General features: G+C 39.7%; 1 protein-coding gene across 1 annotated transcript in view; it reads left to right on the forward strand.

The window, feature by feature from the left end:
• The window catches only part of LOC133456763 (NT-3 growth factor receptor-like), a 262,203-nt gene that overhangs the window by 175,781 nt on the left and 65,792 nt on the right, over positions 1-20,630 (forward strand). The window contains exon 9 of the mRNA XM_061735336.1: positions 8,315-8,445. Within this exon, the coding sequence (XP_061591320.1) occupies positions 8,315-8,445 (131 nt within the window). The remainder of the gene's footprint in view (positions 1-8,314; positions 8,446-20,630) is intronic.

The raw sequence follows: 20,630 nt of genomic DNA on the forward strand, positions 1-20,630 counted from the left end.
TTACCTGGTGTGCACTTTAACACACTATTATATAAAAGAGGGCTGTTATAAAACTACACGAGAACGGCTGTATTCTAATCCCACTGAATTGATCGGTTGGAGAGACAACTTCAGACATTTCTTACCCGCTTTCTCTCCTTATAACAGACACAACGTGCTGCCTTTTTCAAAGTGACTGACAAGAACAAGAATGCAAATGTTCCAACTCATCAGCGGTGCTGCTTTTTCTTCAAGAAAAAGACGAGTCCAGACAAAAACCCGTCCTGAAGCACAAGCACACCAGCAGAAGCAATAAAAAGAAGTAATAAGTTTGCCTGCTAACTAAAGCTTCCTGACAAGTAAAAGCCCGTCAGTCTCAGCTGCCTGTAATCCCACACGTCGAGGAATTCATGTTTCATTAAAGCAGCACGAAGGAGCATTTGCAGTTTTTAGATTTAGACTCAATTTTAGATCAATTTAATCCCTTTTAAGACGATGACCAGGATCCTCTCCTGCTTCGGTCGTAACTTTTTCCCTGATCTCTGCCATGATGTCCAGAGGAGTTCTGTTAGCTGATGTCATTACTTACAGTATATGTGACACTGTGAGTGCGTTTACATGGGAAGTTTAATTCCTCTTTAATTCAGAATTAAAATTAAATCTGATTTAAAAGGATTAAAAATTACCATGTGAACACCTAATTCCGAATGAAAATGGCCATTCCGAATTAAACTTAATTCCGAAGTAAGTGGCTGGTTTATTCCGATTTTCAATCCGAATAGAATAATTCCGCAATCATGTATACACTCATTCAAAAAAAAAAGAAAAGAAAAAAAAATAAAATTAAATAAATTAAAAAAATTAATGAATTAATAAAAAAATTAATTAAATAAAAAAAAATAACAAAAGAAAAAAGAAAAAAAATGATATTTTTTTAAATATTAAAAAATAAATAAAAACATTAAATAAATAAAAAAAAATAAAAAAAAAATGTAATACATTAAAAAAAATAATTAAAAAATTATAAATAAAATAAAAAAATGTATCCACTCATTCTGCTTTAAATTAATTCCGTTCTTTCTGTGCTGCTCGTTCCCTCGCCCGTCTGTCTCCATGACGCTTATATTCCGCTGGGCTGGTTTTCTGGGCTGGTTTTCCAAACAAAGTTTCAAGATGCAGCAGCAGTAAACACTGGTCAAGAGCAGAGAACATTAATTTAATAAATAGCTTGGAGGACCTGGAAATAATTAAAAGAACAGATGGAAACAGGAAACATCAAAATGGTGAGCTTTTCAAAGTTGTAGCGGCTAAGTTTGTTTTTCTTCCGGTAGACGTAACTTCCGGTCCGCCCCCCTATCCAATCAGAACCTTCCCAACCCCCAGACCTTAAGAGGAATTGGATAAAGCCAATCAAACGTGTTTTCCATGTAAACCTCAATTCGGAATTACTAATTCCATGTAAACTCGAAGGAAAATAGTTTAATTCTGAATTATTTAATTCGGAATAATTAGTTCTGAATTAGAAACATCATGTAACCGTGATCAGTGATGCTGCCAGAGAGGACCAGGACAGGACAGGAAGTTAGAAGGGAAGGGAGGCTGAGAAAGACTGGTGTCATTTCCTAAAATATTCCTTCAAATTAAATTGAAACAGATGGTTTTACCGTTAAAACCAATTCTTTGTGTTGTTATGAGAAAATATGTGCTTTCCAACGGAGCAGCCTTTCCTCATTGATTCTGTGGTATCAGAGTTTCTGGCGACTTCGCAAGATGCAAACTATGTTGAGAGGACATTTTTCAAACTTAGTCTACCTCATTTAAGGATGTATCTTATTCAGAAAACACTCCCTAAAAGCCTCCTGCCTTGCCACATTGAACGTTAGCCTCACAAAGAACTTGCCAGTCCAGGCATGCCTGCTTGCCCTGGTTATGAGGGTTTCCTTTTCCTTGGTGTGGAATATGCATAATCATGCATGTTAAAAAGGTCTGCTACATAACAAAGGGAGTAATCATCTTCTGGCCATCTGGACGTTCTGGAAAAGTCCATCCTGCAGCCAGTGGCCTTTCTATCTCCATCCATGGTTACATCAGTGTATCCCAGAGTGGGTTACTGACAGTCAACAGCAGGGAGTGCTAAAGCAATCACTCATCCACAAAGTATAATATATTAACCTTAATACCTACTCAAACAATCAGGAAGAGTGTGTTTGTAGCAGTGTGTGATCTTCAAACAGCTGAGGCTGAAGGAATAGTTAGACTGAGTCGGCGTTGCCGATGGAAACGCGAGGAGAAAGGTGGGTGGGAGAAGTGAAAAGAAAGCCGAGTCACTGGAGACCGATGCTCGGTTCCAGTCTGTTGGTGTCCAGGTTCCAGTGGAGATTGAGTAATATGAGCAGAGCGTGGACAATGATGGGGGGCAGACAGCTGAAGGGGTTTCACTCAGCAAGTGGCACTGTTAGACACAACGACGCTCTTTCTGGTTGGAGCTGCTGCCTTTCTTGCTTAAATTGACTTCTATTATCCAATATTTACCTCTCTAATGCCTCTCCATGTGTGTCTGTTCAGAGCTTCATTATGTAAAATTAGTGAGGACACAAGGCTAAATAATCATCTCCATTCTTTGTAAAATTGTAGTGTCATTTCAGTTACCTGGACCGATGCATCTCATAAATAATATGATTATTATTACATTTAAAGAAAAGGAAAATGATCTAAACCGGCAGGAGTTATCTGCGTGTCTTATAACGTGAGGTGCTTTCTGATGTGGAGAAGTTTCCTCTTCCTCAGATGCGTTCAGCATCGGTTCACGAACACGTATCCACAGGAAAACGTTCCCGTCTACGGCCACGGACGGAGACGTGACCCCCGATGGAAACGCAGAGACACAGATATATACACACACACACACACACACACACACACACACACACACACACACACACACACACACACACACACACACACACACACACACACACACACATAGCCACACATACATTTACACGCTCACACACACACACACACACACACACACACACACACACACACACATACACACACACACATAGCCACACAGACATATACATACACACACACACATACACACACACATAGCCACACATACATTTACACGCTCACACACACACACACACACACACACACACACACACACACACACACACATAGCCACACAGACATATACATACACACACATACACACACACATACACATAGCCACACAGACATATACACACACACATACACACACACATACACATAACCACACAGACATATACACACACACACACGCATACACACACACACACACACACACACACACATAGCCACACAGACATATACATACACGCACACACACACACATAGACATACACACTGGCTTGTTCACCTGCATGCTTGCTCTGTAGTTTTTGGTGTTAGTTAATCGCAGTAGTTTAGCTCAGACTGTGATTAGATCTCGAGATTTGGGTCGATTGCAACCGGACACACTCACACTCACACCTACGGGCAATTTAGAATGATCAATTAACCTAGCATGCATGTTTTTGGACTGTGGGAGGAAACCGGAGGAAACCCACGCAAGCACGCGGAGAACATGCAAACTCCACACAGAAAGGTCCTGCTCGGCCTGGGAGTCGAACCGGGGACCTTCTTGCTGTGAGCCACCGTGCTGCCATGCATGGCGAAACCGTGCTTTTGGTCGGCTCCGTGTCGGTTTTGTGTTTCGTTTGTGGTTTTTGTTGCAGATTTCCAGTGTTCGACATGAGGCCTCCATGTGTTCTTGCTTCCTAGTTTAGCAGTGGATGTCACCACCCCCCCCCAAAAAAAACAAAAAAAAACACTGGGTTTGTATGTGTGTATGTATGTGTATGCGGATGTATGCGTATATATATATGTATATATATATTAAGTATAGTAACAATGCACATATATATGCCTTAGGTTTTTACTAGGATGGTATTAACCATTAATATGTGTGCAGACAAGGTAAAAAAAAAAAAAAAGGAAACGCAGAGACGGACGAAACTGCCATTTTTGATCCTGGCATCTTAGTTTTCTCAAACTGACGCTCCTCTGTCAAAAAAGAAGTAGGCGCATCAGAGTCCACTGTAGATCCGTCCACGAGAGAAGCGCTACAACGACTTCGCTCACAAGGTGACCAAAGGAGGCACAGATATCAGGTATCAGTGAGGCTCCGGGACTCATCTATCGCTCACTCGTACAGTCAACATGTGCAATTTGATGAATGCAAAGAAGAACGCACAGATGGAGGAAGGATTCAAATCCTGAATGTTACTTTGTGCGCCGTGGATGTTGTAGACTTGGGAATTTGTGTTAAAATAAAATATTGGAATCCTGCTGATGGATTGCTGGCATTTCGGCATCGCCAGTTTTAACAAAAACATGGTACCAACATGTATTCTGAAGGTTTTTCTCCCACTAGGGGCGGTTTTTACCCACCATTGTTTATGTTTATGTAATAATTGTTTGGGGGTTTATGTTCTGGGTCTATGGAAAGCACATAGAGACAACTTCTGTTGTAATGGAGCCTTTGTGCCTCCAGATTCTGTCTGTCGAGGATGTGGAAGATGCCTTCATAATTGGATTTATGATAGCAGGATTTCTCTTGATCATCCTCCTGATAGGAAGGGGGGGATTCCTAGTATATCGACAAACGCGTAAGTCGTCGACAGCTGTTCTGGCTCTTTCAGAGCTGCCGGACGTGGCTGAAGGATCAAGCAAGGCGATCAAAGCTCAGACTCTTACGTTGGGGGAGCAGAGCCGTAAGCTGGATGCGATTCTCGAACAGAATCGCAGGCTAGCGGCGGTCTTTGAGCTCATTGGCAAGATTGATAACACCCTGGAGAAGTTGGAAGCTCGGCTTGGGGGGAAGTGATCACAAATTCGTTTGATTGGAGTCGCCATAAATGAATCAGGGACTGAAGGCAGACGGAAAAAGACTGAGGCTGCCTGTTTTCAATATAATTTTTGATCCTATAATCTGGCCTTGACAGAGCGGTGTTTGGCCGATCGCTCTGGTCACAATCTCCCTGGTGGAATGTAAACAAGGTGACTCTGCCCCCACTAGCCCTCCCCTCCCCCAGGAACATCTGTGGATCCCTGTTTTCAGAACTGTACCGAGCTGCCTGATAACATCAAGGACATTTGGCTGAGAGCAGCTCTGGGCGAAGGTTCACGGACTCATCGCTTCACATACAATTACTGATAAACACACACACTTCCCTCAATTCAACGCCTTCCTCGGCCCCTCCCTCTTATCAGCCCCCCCCCAATTTCGAGCGCCACAACGGCGATCACTTGGATGTACTGTACCGGGACCCGGGACCCCCCCACACACACACACCCACATGCAAGTCTTTTGATGTCTGTTGCTCTGTGTGCTGAGGTGTTTTTGCACCTTGATACTGTGTATATACCCAGTGTGAAGATGTCCTCCCCCCCCCCCCTATCCCAGTGTTACCCTTTGGAAAACAGGCGCACAATACCATCGTGCCGCCGCCGGTGTATCCGAAGTCAAAAGCAGTTTTCTAAGCTGACCTAATAAACCTGATTCTGATTCTGATTCTGAATAGACAGGATATAAATAAAATTGAATTGAGTTGAGTCGAATACTGTTTGAGGATCCTTTTCAGAAGGAAAAAAGTTTAAATGCATCTGACCCTTTAAATGCGGTGCAGTAGATGAGATACCGCCTCATTAATGTATTCTGTTATTGAAAAGCTTCGCTGGGAAATCATAAATTCACAGAAGCTCTTCTTACTTTTGTGAAACTGGTGTCAGTCTCCCATTATTAATGAACTAGCAGTTGTGTTTGAGAAAACATTAAACATCAAATCATTTTAGTAGATCACTTCATATCAAATTTTTTACTTTAACATTCAAGGGTGGTTTTGCCTCTTTAATATGGTTTCTGCGGCTAAGTATTTAACTTGCCCATTTGGTCTCATTAATATTTTACAGCAGAGAGCGCTTCTGCACAGGAGAACCTACCCACGCTCGTAAACTGTGGGCACTTTTATCTAAATGTATTGTGGAAAGCACGTGCGCGCTGTGTGTGCAGATCTATGGAAGCACCGAAGCTTTCATGGTAAAAATACAAGATATCATGTTTTATTCAGACTGAAGCAGAAAGACTTGCTGCCCTGCAGAACTTTCTAAACTCATGTTTTTGCTTTCGTCCTGACAGATTTTGCTCTTACTCAACGCAAAAACCTTTTTTTTTTAAATATATACTGTATATATATATTTATTAGATTAGATTGTCCTTTATTCCTCCCTCAATGGGGAAATTCTCTTTGTGCAGCGACAGTACACTCAACACTAGGCCTGTGTTGAAAAAATCGATTCTCCGATTTTAAATCGATTCTCATATTAATTCCTAAAAATCGATTCATATGTCTAAAGATCGATTTAAAAAAAATAAAAAAATCCATCATTACATTACAACTTTTGGTACTTTTTTGTTTATGCCCAAAAAAGGAATATTTTGTTGGACCCCAGAATAACTGGTGCCATGTTTTTGCCTTTAAATATGTTTAAAGGTATGAAAACATTAAAGTTTTCAGTTATAATTGCATACATTGTCTATATTTCTTTGCTTTATATACTGTCTTGGGGTTACATTTGCATAAATGTTAAAAACCAAATTCTCATAAATGGGGAAAAAATAAAAGCGATTTCTTTCGTCCTCTGTTTCCTCCTGGATCTGTTTGGTAATTCTACACAATGTTTCTGTTTCAGTTCTATCAGCATTCTGGGAGCTGATTGGTCCTTACAGCATCATTAGCTGCCAATACTTGCTGTTTAATCTCAATATAATACTAGTATTAATATGTTGCAGAACTACAGTCATATCATTCATGCAACAGCTGAAAAAACTGTTTTAGTAACACTAACCCAAATCAATATCGGATCGAATCGGATCGTGATAATCGATTCTGAATCTTAAGAATCGGAATCGAATCGATTCTTGATATTTGAATCGATCCCCAGCCCTACTAAACACACACATGCAGCGAAAGGGTAAAAAAAAGTAAAAAAAAAAATATATAATTACAAATGTAAACATTTGAATGAAAATAAAAGTATTGCAAAAAAAGTAGTGCAAAAAAAGCAGGTAGGATTTATATACATATATATATATATATATATATATATATATATATATATATATATAGATATATATATATATATATATATATATATATATATATATATATATATAAATAAAGGTAATCGATTGAAGTACACGCTTCTCTTCTGGGAGCACAAACACTGAAGGGGATGAGAATGATCTGAGGTCAAAAAAAGCAGCTCCAGACTTTACAGTCCCGTGATCCTGTTAGGGTGAGTTATTAGGAGCTGTAGAAAAGCAGATGTTGGGAAGAAAAATGGCTGTTTATCCTCAATCTGCTCGGTTAAAGAAAGAAAAAGTTTATATTTTTTGCAATAAACATTTTACAAGCCTCACCCTCATTTGGCCGTATCTTCCTCTGGTGTCTCTGGGCTGCTGGTAAAACTCAGAGAATCCAGAGGAGAGATGTGCAGCTCAGCAGGTCCGATCGTGACACCTCGCCGTTTATTTGCACTTCAGAGATTTACAGCCTCTTGAAACCTAATGCAGCCCGTGTTGTCTCTTCAGCAGCTTCAAAATTAGATCAAACACTTTTCACACACTTTGACAACATCATACATTATGGAACCGCTTTTTTCAGGAACTGGATCACACATAAACTGAAAGAAAGACTTTGTCTTCTGCATCTCTTTGTAAATGCTTCTTTGTAATACAGGGGGATGTATTTGTTTGCCAGCATGCTTTTAGAAATCTTGATTTTTTTTCTGGAGTTAAAACACACACACACTCACACACACACACACACACTCACACACGCACACACACACACACACACAGACACACACACACACACTCACACACACACACACACACTCACACACGCACACACACACACACACACAGACACACACACACACACACACACACACACACACACACACACACACACACACACACACACACACACACACACACACACACACACACACACACACACATGGTAGTTTCCCTCCCAGCTGGATCTCTTTCTCCTTGTTTGCATCGCGTCAGTCTTCATATTCTGCTTCCTTGAAGTTGCTTTATTTGGTTGTGACGACCCCCTTTAAACCATGTGTTTTCTCTAGTTGAAACGGTTTCCTGCGTCATGAAATAAACCGCATCGGCATTTCTGAGAGGGTTTTTAAAGAGTACTTACCGTCTCTCTCTTTCTCTTTGTTTTAGTTGTCCAGCACATAAAGCGGAGAGACATCATCCTGAAGAGGGAGCTGGGCGAGGGAGCGTTCGGAAAAGTCTTCTTGGCCGAGTGTTACAACCTCAGTCCCACCAAGGACAAGATGCTGGTGGCCGTCAAGGTACTGACGCTGCGTCATCCTCACAGTTTGAACTTGAGTTTCATTTTTTCTCATCTAATCACTGGTTATTTTGTACGAATGTGTCATCTTTGAACAAAACTTGGGTAAGGGACTAAATACCAGTTAGACCACAGGAAAGTCGTCCCCTTCATATCATCCATCCATCCATTTTCTAAACCCGCTTCAATCCAGTCCATCGCAGGACAACAAATATATTAGTCCAGCTGTTTAGCTATAAAATGTATAGGAATCGTTCAGTTTGTGATACAAGCATGAAATTTGGTACACAAATAGCCAAAGGCATTCCAAAAATAATTGGACGTGGAGCCATTGTGAATTTTCAACATGGCGCCCATGGCAGCCATTTTTCAAAATGGCTGCCAGAAACAAGTGTTTTCTAATGAGTGATTAGTTGAAATGAAACTTATCCATTCATTAGATGGTTCAGTTCTTGCAGATATGAGGATCTTTTTTGGTTTATTAGTTCAAAGTTTGTTTTTATGTATAATAGATCTATTTTCATGAAATTACGGTATATATTTTATTTTGGCTAATATGGCTGTTATCATGAAAGAAACAGTTGTCATGTTCAGTTTTGAGGTAGAAGGAAGCTTCTGGCCAATTCCAATGTTTCAAATGTGATTTCTGCATCATAAATAATGACTGATTAGACACCAAGATCATCCATATCAGACACAAACACAAATGATGGCTGCCATCTTTAAAAAAATGGCGGCCATCTTGAATATTAAATGACAACTTTTCAATTATCCCAGAGACATCTACCAAGTACTATATGTGGTAAACATGTCTAAAATATCATATTATGTCCCCAAGTCATATAAAAAGAGTTGTTTCTGGCGTCCATTATGAAAAATGGCTGCCATGGGGGCCATGTTGAAAATTCACGATGGCTCCACGTCCAATTATTTTTGGAATGCCTTTGGCTATGTGTGTACCAAATTTCATGCTTGTATCACAAACTGAACGATCGTTTTGGTTATCTCCTGCACTTTATACAGAAAACATACACGCTTGCACCTACTGTACCTACGGGCAATTTAGCATCATCAACCTTACATGGCACCAATGAACCTAACACCTTCATATAAGTCCATTTTAGAAGGAGCTCAGGCCCAGAGAACGCAGCAGTAGAGTCCTGAGCGGGACTGTTTTCTTCATCCTGCTCCCGCTGCATTTCTGACCATTACCGCCCGCAACGTGTGTGTTCCACTCCCGCAGTGTTTATATCCACTAACTCCCGCCTGCTTCCGCAAAACTCTGAGAATTCATGCCCGCACAATAACAGAGATGCATTGATTTAGTGTCTTCTCCGATCCCGCAAGAGAAATGTCCCCGATAAATCTATCTGATCAATATTAACATGATAATTGTGGAGCTTGATGGATAATTGACGGTTCATAGGTCATGTTGAAGAATAATATAGAATCCAGTTCAGGAATCCGCTGTGGGGTTGAGAGTTTTATTCAGTAAGCCGGCGGTGAGCAGGACCAGCACAGATCGTGTCTGAATTGGTGTGCCGACCCAGAGTGGCTCAACAACAGGACTTTTATACAGTAAATTCAAAGCACAAAAGGCAGGAATCAACAGGCCAAGTGACAGACGAAAAGCAATTTACAGTCGGATGTGATCTGTGGCCAAATTTCACCATCGGGCATTTGGCATGACTGTCACTAAGTTCCAAATCACCCCATAGGGTGCTCTAGTGATTCAAGTCTGGGTTGAAGCTACTTGCAAGGTGTCGTCTCTACAGGTGGGTAAGAAGCTGACATTCAGGTCGAGCACGGTGCTGTCACAATGCCTCATCAATCACCTGACCGAAAGTTAGATGCATCATTGTCATCATCGCACAAGCTATTTCGCCTTTCGTAGACGCATCAATTATGTGATTGAGGTTATAGCAACCAGAGTAGGCTGTGAGTGGCTCAAATAACACAAATAAATAACATAAAGTAAACAAAGTTAATGAATGAAACAAATTAATTTAACAAATGAATCACTTGGCAGGAAGGGAATGCTGCTGACCGACTGAGGTCCCAATCCCTCGTCTCTTCCAACATGCACCACAGACACTAAACAGTTTCTCCAAATATCTGACTGGCCTTGCTTTGTCTTTGTTTTGTAAAAACCTTGTTTGAGGTTCTTTTTCACGTCATTGATTTCCATCTTGTCGCTAGACTACATCCCCATCCCGCAGTGTTTTTTTTTAGCCGCCCGCAGCAAAATTCAAACCCCCTTCCGCCAGATTCACATTGGGTCCCGTAAAAGAGGAACAGACGTTAACTTTCTTAAACTCGTGACTGATTTGTACGCTGTCTCTCACGCAGAGGTGTCAAGTAACGAAGTACAAATACTTAATTACCTTACTTAAGTAGAAATTTTGGTTATCTATACTTCACTGGAGTAATTATTTTTCAGACGACTTTTTACTTTTACTTCTTACATTTTCACGCAATTATCTGTACTTTTTACTCCTTACATTTTAAAAACAGCCTCGTTACTCTATTTCATTTCGGCCTTTAATAAAAACTATCCAGTTAAATTGCTCCATCCGGATAGAGTGAATTTGGTTGTGGTTGTTTCAGATGTTCTTGTCCAGTTTTGTTCTTACATCCGTTCCCTCAGATTCCTGCAACTAAACTTGGATGTACATTCCAATAAAGGTTAGGATAAATGATAACTATGAAATGAAATTAATGAAAACTAGTCATCATATTTCCTGCTCTCTGAAACACATGTTAATGCTCAATAGTACACATATATGGTTCTTTAATATATTTGCATTATACTAAGATACATTCATTTTCAATGGCTTTTGTCCTTAATGACTTTTTTCCCCCTTACATTAATTTTACTTTTATACTTTAAGTAGTTTTCAAACCAGTACTTTTATACTTTAATTGAGTAAAAAACTTGAGTTGATACTTCAACTTCTACAGGAGTATTTTTAAACTGTAGTATCTATACTTCTACCTGAGTAATGAACGTGAATACTGAAGACACCTCTGCTCTCATGAAGGATCGGACATCGCTCGAGATCGTTAAGATTTAATCTGTTTTCATGCAAAGCTATTTAGTTGAGAAATGACTTCAGGTGTACTTTTGGTATCTCTTCTTTCCCATTCCTGCTTCCATGGCAACGACTCTACAATATATTCCAATTAAACATGAAAAATAAAGGATTTATTTTTTGGTTTTAATGTTTTTATGTGGTTTGCACCATATTGTGGTGTGTATATATAAGGTTTTTTGTTTCTTTTTTTTACAATTTTGCTGGTATTTTGGAAGCAGGGTTATAGTGACACCCCCAGGCGTCCTTATATCCTAAAGGAAAAGACATAAACATGGTTCAGTTTTTATAGTGGGTGGAAATAAAACATCACAACTTCTCGTGTTTTATACAGCAGGATAATATCTCTCTCCTTAGTATGATTTAAGTATCTGTTATATTATTATCTTTGAAAGAAAAGACTATGACTGTGCTGGCTTTGGCCACGGTGTAACGGAGCGTCGCTGAGGCGACGTCGGGGCCATAAACATAGACATAAACCTCAAATAAGTAAGGGATAATGCCCGACGAGGTGTACATTAACATAAATATATGGAAGACGCGGGGGCGTGAACGGTTTGCCTTCGCGAAGTCCAAATATTTATGTTAATTTACACCTAGAAGGGCATTATCCTGCTTATACCACGGTCACTTACCAAAAAACATAAATATTAAAGTTATTCATGCTTTAATGTGTTTTCCGTTGAAAGGTTATCGTTTTTAATGTACACCTGCCAGCCAATCAGAATGGAGTATTCACTCAGACCGTGGTATAATGACCCTTAATGAATTTAACATATATCTACCTCTGCAACAGAAGACTTTGGCTGGCTGTTGTGAAGTTTGTAGGTTTCTGATTCTTGCATTCCTGAAATGGGATGAATCATATACGGGACTGTCTCAGAAAATTAGAATATTGTGATAAAGTTCTTTATTTTCTGTAATGCAATTACAAAAACAAAAATGTCATACATTTTGGATTCATTACAAATAAACTGAAATATTGCAAGCCTTTTATTATTTTAATATTGCTGATTATGGTTTACAGTTTAAGATTAAGATTCCCAGAATATTCTAATTTTTTGAGATAGGATATTTGAGTTTTCTTAAGCTGTAAGCCATGATCAGCAATATTAAAATAATAAAAGGCTTGCAATATTTCAGTTGATTTGTAATGAATCCAGAATGTATGACATTTTTGCATTACAGAAAATAAAGAACTTTATCACAATATTCTAATTTTCTGAGACAGTCCTGTATTCCATGTCTTATGTAGAATAAAGACTAAGAGGCAGCTGGAAAACTATTGGTTTCATCAAGTCACTCCAACTTTTTATCATCAGAATAGCTTCCGTTGTCCAACTCCCGTCTCGTTACCGTTGATTGGGCGTCAGAGCTAATTACAACTAGAGATGCTTGTCAGCATCAAAAAATAAACTCTGGATTTAAGTCTGTTGTGTAGCAGGAAATTAGCTCGTTACACCTGATGGACCAGGTTTGTCTGTTTTTTCTTTTACCTGACAAAGATTTGGTGGGCCAGTTCTTCTGAAGTTGTGAAAAGGGAAACTACAGATGTCTCGCTCTTTTTCCTCCTTGTGCTGAAAGTTTTTTAACAGGCCACCAGTTAACCAGTAATTTGACTGAGATGGCTGTTGTGTAGCAGCGGTTCAGCCGTCGATGGCACCGCGGGACGTTAATGGTGAGGTGAACGGCTCGTCCAGCAGCGGATCGGGGACGGAAAGCCCTCCGGCCTCCGGTTCTCTGCAGCGTAAAGGCCGTGTGTCTGCTGGCATCGCTGGGCAGCTGTGATACGGACGCTAGCAGTTACTGTTGACTCTTAGAGGGTTTTTACTCTTAGGCCACGTTTACACATAGATGGGTATTTACAAAAACTGATATTTCCCCCTCTACGTTTTGAAAAATCCCATAATTTCCAGGAACCTGCATAAATATCTGTTAGGGTGCTATGAGCAGCCAAACCTACAGGGGGCAGTGTAACGAGAAGATAAAGTCATGCTAGCCAATCAGAATCCTGGAAAAAAACATCAACAAATGACACGAGTAACTTCCAGTTACTTCCAAGATGAACGAGAGTTCATCTTGTGACAGAGAAGTGGAGTTACATTGCAAAAACTCAAAATCTTAACAAGAATATTTGTCTTATTTCTAGTTAAAATGTCTCATCTCAGTCAATAAAAAATCTCATTACACTTAAAACAAGACTCATCACTGGAAACTCATCACCTGTTTCAAGTAGATTTTAACTTAAAATAAGTAGAAAATCTGCAAGTGGAACAAGATTTTTTTGCTTGTAATAAGAAGATAAATCTTGTCCCACTGGCAGATTTTTCTACTTATTTCAAGTGAAAATTTACTTGAAACAGGTGAAAATTGTCAAATAACAAGTTATTTTCCTGGTAATGACTCTTGTTTTAAAGGAGCTGTATGTAAGAGGAAAAATAAAACGAATCATAAAATGACCCCGATATGTCAACAGACATTTAAAAATCATGTTCATTTCAAATACTTATGTCACTGACAACAGCACTCAAGCCAGGATATTCCAGTTTAAAAAGAGGAGTTGCAGCCCTCAACTGATGTTTATGTTGAAGCTCCACCCTCCACCTATCTCCCAATCACCAAGTCAGTATTGTTTCTGAAGCTCCACCTTCCACCTATCTCCCAATCACCAAGTCAGTATTGTTTCTGAAGCTCCACCCTCCACCTATCTCCCAATCACCAAGTCAGTATTGTTTCTGAAGCTCCACCCTCCACCTATCTCCCAATCACCAAGTCAGTATTGTTTCTGAAGCTCCACCCTCCACCTATCTCCCAATCACCAAGTCAGTATTGTTTCTGAAGCTCCACCCTCCACCTATCTCCCAATCACCAAGTCAGTATTGTTTCTGAAGCTCCACCCTCCACCTATCTCCCAATCACCAAGTCAGTATTGTTTCTGAAGCTCCACTCTCCACCTATCTCCCAATCACCAAGTCAGTATTGTTTCTGAAGCTCCACCCTCCACCTATCTCCCAATCACCAAGTCAGTATTGTTTCTGAAGCCCCACCCTCCACCTATCTCCCAATCACCAAGTCAGTATTGTTTCTGAAGCTCCACCCTCCACCTATCTCCCAATCACCAAGTCAGTATTGTTTCTGAAGCTCCACCCTCCACCTATCTCCCAATCACCAAGTCAGTATTGTTTCGGCATCCGGGTTGCCAGCTCGGCTCTAATTATGGCAGCCATGGCAGCCTACGTTCCTGCTGCATTCTGCAGCCTACCTGGCAACCTCTGGTCGGGGGGAGGAGGGGGAGGGTACACGCCGCTCAACAATATTTGGAAAGTGACTGCAGTACCAGTTTTGGACATTTCTTACAGACGGCTCCTTTAAGTGTAATGAGATTTTTTTACTAAAAATGAGACATTTTAACTAGAAATAAGACAAATATTCCTGGTAAGATTTTGAGTTTTTGCAGTGTACTTTTAAGTGTGACGTTAGAATATAAAACAGGTAAAATACAAGAAAAGTATTGACGGTGGCCAAACAAATTGTAAACACAGGTGTCACTCATGACGCTGGTGACGTTTCTGTCTCATAATGTGACGTTCTGAAGCCTAAATCTCTGTTTTCCTCTGTTTAGACGCAAACGTGAAAACTGAGTTTTTGCAAACCTCCACTTTGGCCGGAGTTTTCAGAAATGATGGTTTTTGGAGACTTTGAGCTTCGTTTTTGTGTAAATGAACGGCCAAAACGCATGAAAACACCACCGTTTTTGCTCCGTGTAAACGGGGCCTTAATGGGCCAGTTCATATGAAGTTGTGAAAAGGGAAACTACAGATGTCTCGCTCTTTTTCCTCCTTGTGCTGAAAGGTTTGCAACAGGCCACCAGTTAACATCCGATCACAGAGGAACATCGTGTTACAAACGTAAGGTGAAACTATTCCCTCTATTATCGCGTTCTCTACGTGATTTCCAGCCCAGCAGCCGAGCTTGCAGACTGGTTGGGGGTAAATCAGTGAGCAGTTGGTAATCGTTCTCTGTGAACAATTCAAAAAGGAATCAAAGAGCTATTACTAACTGCTGATAGATTTAAGCATGCCCAATATCTGGAGCAATCAGGGGGGAAATCCATATTTATTGAGAGAGGGAGAACGCTGACATCACAGTGAGGAAGGTGATATTAGCCGGGGAGAGACGTTGTAAATTCTCAACCAACACAATGGACCACAAATTGAGTACATTACTTTTTCACTAGGAATGATTTTTTTACTCCCCCCCTACTCTCTGTAGCAGACAATCCCTGCTGCCGCTGTCTAATCCATTCCTAATCCATGTTCTTTGTCTTTTCCTTTTTTCATTCATGTTCTGATCAAGTCGGTGCACAAACAGCTTGTATCGCTGTTTCTTCCCTCGGCCAATTTTCAGATAAGCACCTCGTGTTTTGGATGTGGTTATACCTCATTCCTGCACTGCAGAAACAGCCCTGCTAGAAATAAGCCTAATACACCTAAATCTAGTCAAATTAGTTTTATGATGAGCAAAAATATCTTAGCCAATGGAGTAAGAAAGATTTTCTTGACTAAACTCTTAAAACTAGCAAAATAGTTTGAAAACAGTCTTCCTTTTTCTTGAAAAAAGGCTTTTTAACTTTCTAAGAAATTAGTTTTTGAAGCGTGGTGTGCTTGTTTAAAAAAGACATGGTTTGGAAAACGGTTGGATGATCAAGTCACTGGTAGATTTGAGGTAGTAGTAGTAGTAGTAGTAGTAGAGTTTATTTCGAATATGAATCATAAAAAAAGAAAGAAAATAAGACAATCGTCTTAACATGAGACATAACAAGTACATATTCGAAAGGGAGTGAGAAGAAGTAAAACTTATAAACTCTCACCCCCTCTCCTTAAATATGACTAGCTAACACATGCGAACATAACTTTATGCAAACATAATAAAAAAAAATATATATATAAATAAAAATAAATAAAAATGAAAAAACAAAAACAATCAAAACAAGACAATAAAAACATTGTAGCAACATAAGCTACTGACTAGTGTAAGAAAATAAGGATAAAAATAGATAAATAAAAAATAAACACTATCATTGCACCCAAGCATTTTGCTCATCCCTGTACCTCTGAAAAATAATATCTTTGTATTTTATTTTAAACGGTTTAATATTTGGACATTGCTTTAATTCCATTGAAAACTTGTTCCATCGCCTCACCCCGCTGACTGAAACACAAAAACCTTTCCTGTTTGTGCGTATTAATGTGACATTAAAATTACTTTTGCCCCTTAAACCATATCTTCCCTCATGAATACTAAATAATTTCTGTATATTTGTTGGTAACAGATCATTTTTTGCTTTGAACATTATTTGCGCTGTTTGATAGCCCACAATATCCATAAATTTTAGTATTTTGGACTTCAGGAATAATGAAGGTGTTTGTCAATCAGTCACTTAACCTTAACTTGTACTGTCAGTTACTTAAATACACACTGTCTTCGGGTCAAAATGACCTAATCCTTCCTTCCTTCCTTCCTTCCTTCCTTCCTTCCTTCCTTCCTTCCTTCCTTCCTTCCTTCCTTCCTTCCTTCCTTCCTTCCTTCCTTCCTTCCTTCCTTCCTTCCTTCCTTCCTTCCTTCCTTCCTTCCGTCCTTCCTTCCTTCCTTCCTTCCTTCCTTCCTTCCTTCTTTCCTCCTGCTCTCTCCTTCCTTCTTCCCTTCCTCTTTTCTCCCTTCCTTCTTCTTTCCTTGTTTTCTCCCTTCCTTCCTTGCTTCCTTCCTTCCTCCCTTCCTTATTTTCTCCATTCCTTCCTTCCTTCCTTCCTTCTTCCCTTCCTCTTTTCTCCCTTCCTTCCTTCTTTCCTTCATTCCTTCCTTCCTTCCTTCATTCCTTATTTTCTCCATTCCTTCCTTCCTTCCTTCTTTCCTCCCTTCTTCTCTTCCTCCTTCCTTGACCCGAAGACAGCACTAGGGTTAATGTTTATCCGTCCCTTTTTTCTATACCTGATTAATTCTGTTCGGGTCACAGGATCTTCTGGAACCTTTTCCAGCTCATTAGAAGCAAAATGCTCCTGGACAGGTTCCACTCTATCTCAGGGTCACATATATATAGACTAGGGATGCCCCGATACCGATACTGGTATCGGTATCGGGGCTGATACTGCTCTCATATACTCGCACTCGGAAAAATTCTCCGATACCAATTAATTGTTTTTGTAGTTACTGGTTAGCGACTCTAGGGGGAGATGTTGAGCCGCAAATATGGTCCCCGGTAATTCACTTCCGTTGTGGCTTTTTTATTTGCGTCGTTTTTTTTTAATTTATTTGCAGCAGGGTTTATTTTATTTGCAGCGTTTCTTTTATTTGCAGCGGCGTTTCTTTTTATTTGCAGCGTTTATTTTATTTGCAGCGTTTATTTTATTTGCAGCGTCTATTTTATTTGCAGCGGCGTGTGTTTCTGTTTGCAGCGTTACTTTTATTTTCACCGACGGCGGGTCTCGGCCACCGTAGTGAACGGCATCAGCTTCAATCATCCACCATGAACATCATGACGTCTGAAACACGTCTGCTGCTGCAGCTTTATCTGAAACGGTGGCGCTACAACACAAACAGCTTGGCTTCTTTTCAAGTTGCTCTTCAAATTGTGTTTGTGTGTGGATGAAAGGTTGAAATGCATCACAGAAGCTTCATTTAAACAAAAAAAAAGCCTGTGTATTCAAGGAAAAATAGTTTTTTTCATCAGGGTGTGTTGAAGCTGCTCAGCATCGTGTAAACAGAGAGCAGAACCAGTGGTGCCAGCAGACCTGGGATCAACAGATAAACACCCTACCAAAGATACATTCTCAAAGTAATAATAATAACTAAAAGAAAAAAAAAGAAGACATTAACCAGTGTTATGAATAAAACAACAGCCATCTCAGCTGAATTGCCAGCATTTGTCGCCATTAAACCTGTTTAGTTGATCTAAAGCCTGTTTCAAATCAATTCAATAATGTTTTATTAATCTCAAAAATCAAGTTATGTCATTCAAGTTAGTGTGAACATGAGACTTTCTAACCGAACCAGTTTAGTTTTGAATAATCATCCAGATGGAGCTTATGGAATGAATTCTGTTGAAAGGAAACATTCACAAAGTTGTTTTTTACCCTCATGGTGCTCTAAATAATATGCTGTTGAGTGAGAACCACTAAAGAAACACCTTTGATTAGCTCCGTTCAGTAACTTCTGATGTTTATCCGGCTGCTTTAAGGAGGAAAAATTAAATCTGTGTCAGTTTTTTCACACTTAAACCATTTTTGAGCCAGATACGTTCTACCATGCAGACAATATCCCAATCTCAGGGGGAAGATTGTCCAACACAGCCACGTTTCTGGTGAACTAAGGAAGAGAAAAGACAAAACTGTGAACTATTAAGCTAAAACTCTTTTCAGTGGCGAGGCACGTCACAGTAATGGCTTCATCAGTTTACTAAAGCGACTGTATTTATTCATTCAGAAAGTGGTCACTTCTCCATTTATGCTCCTCCTTTACTCAGACGTTTCCGGGAAAGCGATGGCACCACGGAGCATGTGCCGTATTTGCTGTTACAGTTTTTCACAATTGTTTAAACACATTTCCTGATAGACTACCTCACTTTCTCAAAACTCTAAACACAAATTACAAAACTCACACAAAATGCAAAATCCTACACTTCTCTTGCAAAAGCACACTCTACCCTCAAAACAGTGTTAACTCTTCACTAAATTGTATTTCTTTCTCAAATGCCAAACACATACATCATTTGAGTAGACATTTCTAAGCACCCACTGAACACTGATGTGCAGAATGGAAGACTCTATAGTATGAATGGAAAACACTATATGAATGCATCAGTAGAATCATGCATTTGTATGTTCAGTGTTTCACCTTCAGCTGTTGGATGTAATTTATCACCATATAGTATTCTTATGTATAGGCTACTCAAATAGAAAACAACACACAATTCTTTACTGTAACAACAAATACAGTAATATTTTACTGTATTTGGACTCAAAATGTGTAAGATCCTTCCTCCTCTTACTCTCACTCCTCTGACTTGCTCCTCACCTCTCTCAATATTCCACCAGCCATTGTTCTCCAAACAAACCAGGACCTGTGACGCTTTTATGGCAAATTGCTGATTGCATATTGCACAACAGAATCAGAATCAGAATCATCTTTATTGGCCAGGTTCGAACATTGTCCAACAAGGAATTTGACTCCGGTAGTTTCGCTCTGGTAACTAGCCTTTGGAGTTTAGAAATGTGATTGACTGTGTGTTCTGTGAACAGCAAGAGAGGGAATTCAGGAAGAGTGTGCAGGATATTGGGAATTGTGTGTAGTGTTGTGAGAAATGTGTGGTATGGAATGGGAATTTGAGTCTAGAGCAGTAAATGTGCTTGGAGTTCAGCAGGATTGGTTCAGCCACCTGAAACATGAGTTTCAGGTTGTGCACATTGTGTCTGATGTTCCAATAAATGTGTTTAAACAATTGTGAAAAACTGTAATGTGAGACTGGACAATACGTCGAGTGAAGTACACGACCAGTCCATCATGTCGTATCACCGTCTGTTAGTTAGAGAAATAACAGGCAGAAAACAGGTGAATCGTTCAGTTGTGGCTACAAGCACCAAAATTGGCACAAATACTCCTTAGGGGTTGCTCTTTTGATAAAACCATCGTGCCAAAAAACACACACACAAAACCTCTAACAATACTAAAGTATACACTGCCATCCATTTTACCAGTGTCAAACATAACAAAGAAAACTCAAATTTTGCAAAATATTAGGATTCTGGGACTGATATATGGTACAAGGAAGCCAAAGTGTAAGTCCATGGGTCCAAATTTAGATTCTACATAGTGAAAAGGTTATGATTTGACACCAAGATCATTCCAATAGGACAACTCTATTGGATTTTATTGCGAAATGCAATATTACTGTATATTCGATGGCGGCCATCTTGAAAAAAGGCTGCCATCTTTTTTTTTTTTTTTTTTCTGGCACAATGGTTTTATCAAAAGAGCAACCCCTAAGGAGTATGTGTGACAATTCTGGTGCTTGTAGCCACAACTCAACGATTATTCCTGT

This window comes from Cololabis saira, chromosome 2 (genome assembly GCF_033807715.1).
Source record: "Cololabis saira isolate AMF1-May2022 chromosome 2, fColSai1.1, whole genome shotgun sequence".
Classification (NCBI taxonomy): domain Eukaryota; kingdom Metazoa; phylum Chordata; class Actinopteri; order Beloniformes; family Belonidae; genus Cololabis; species Cololabis saira.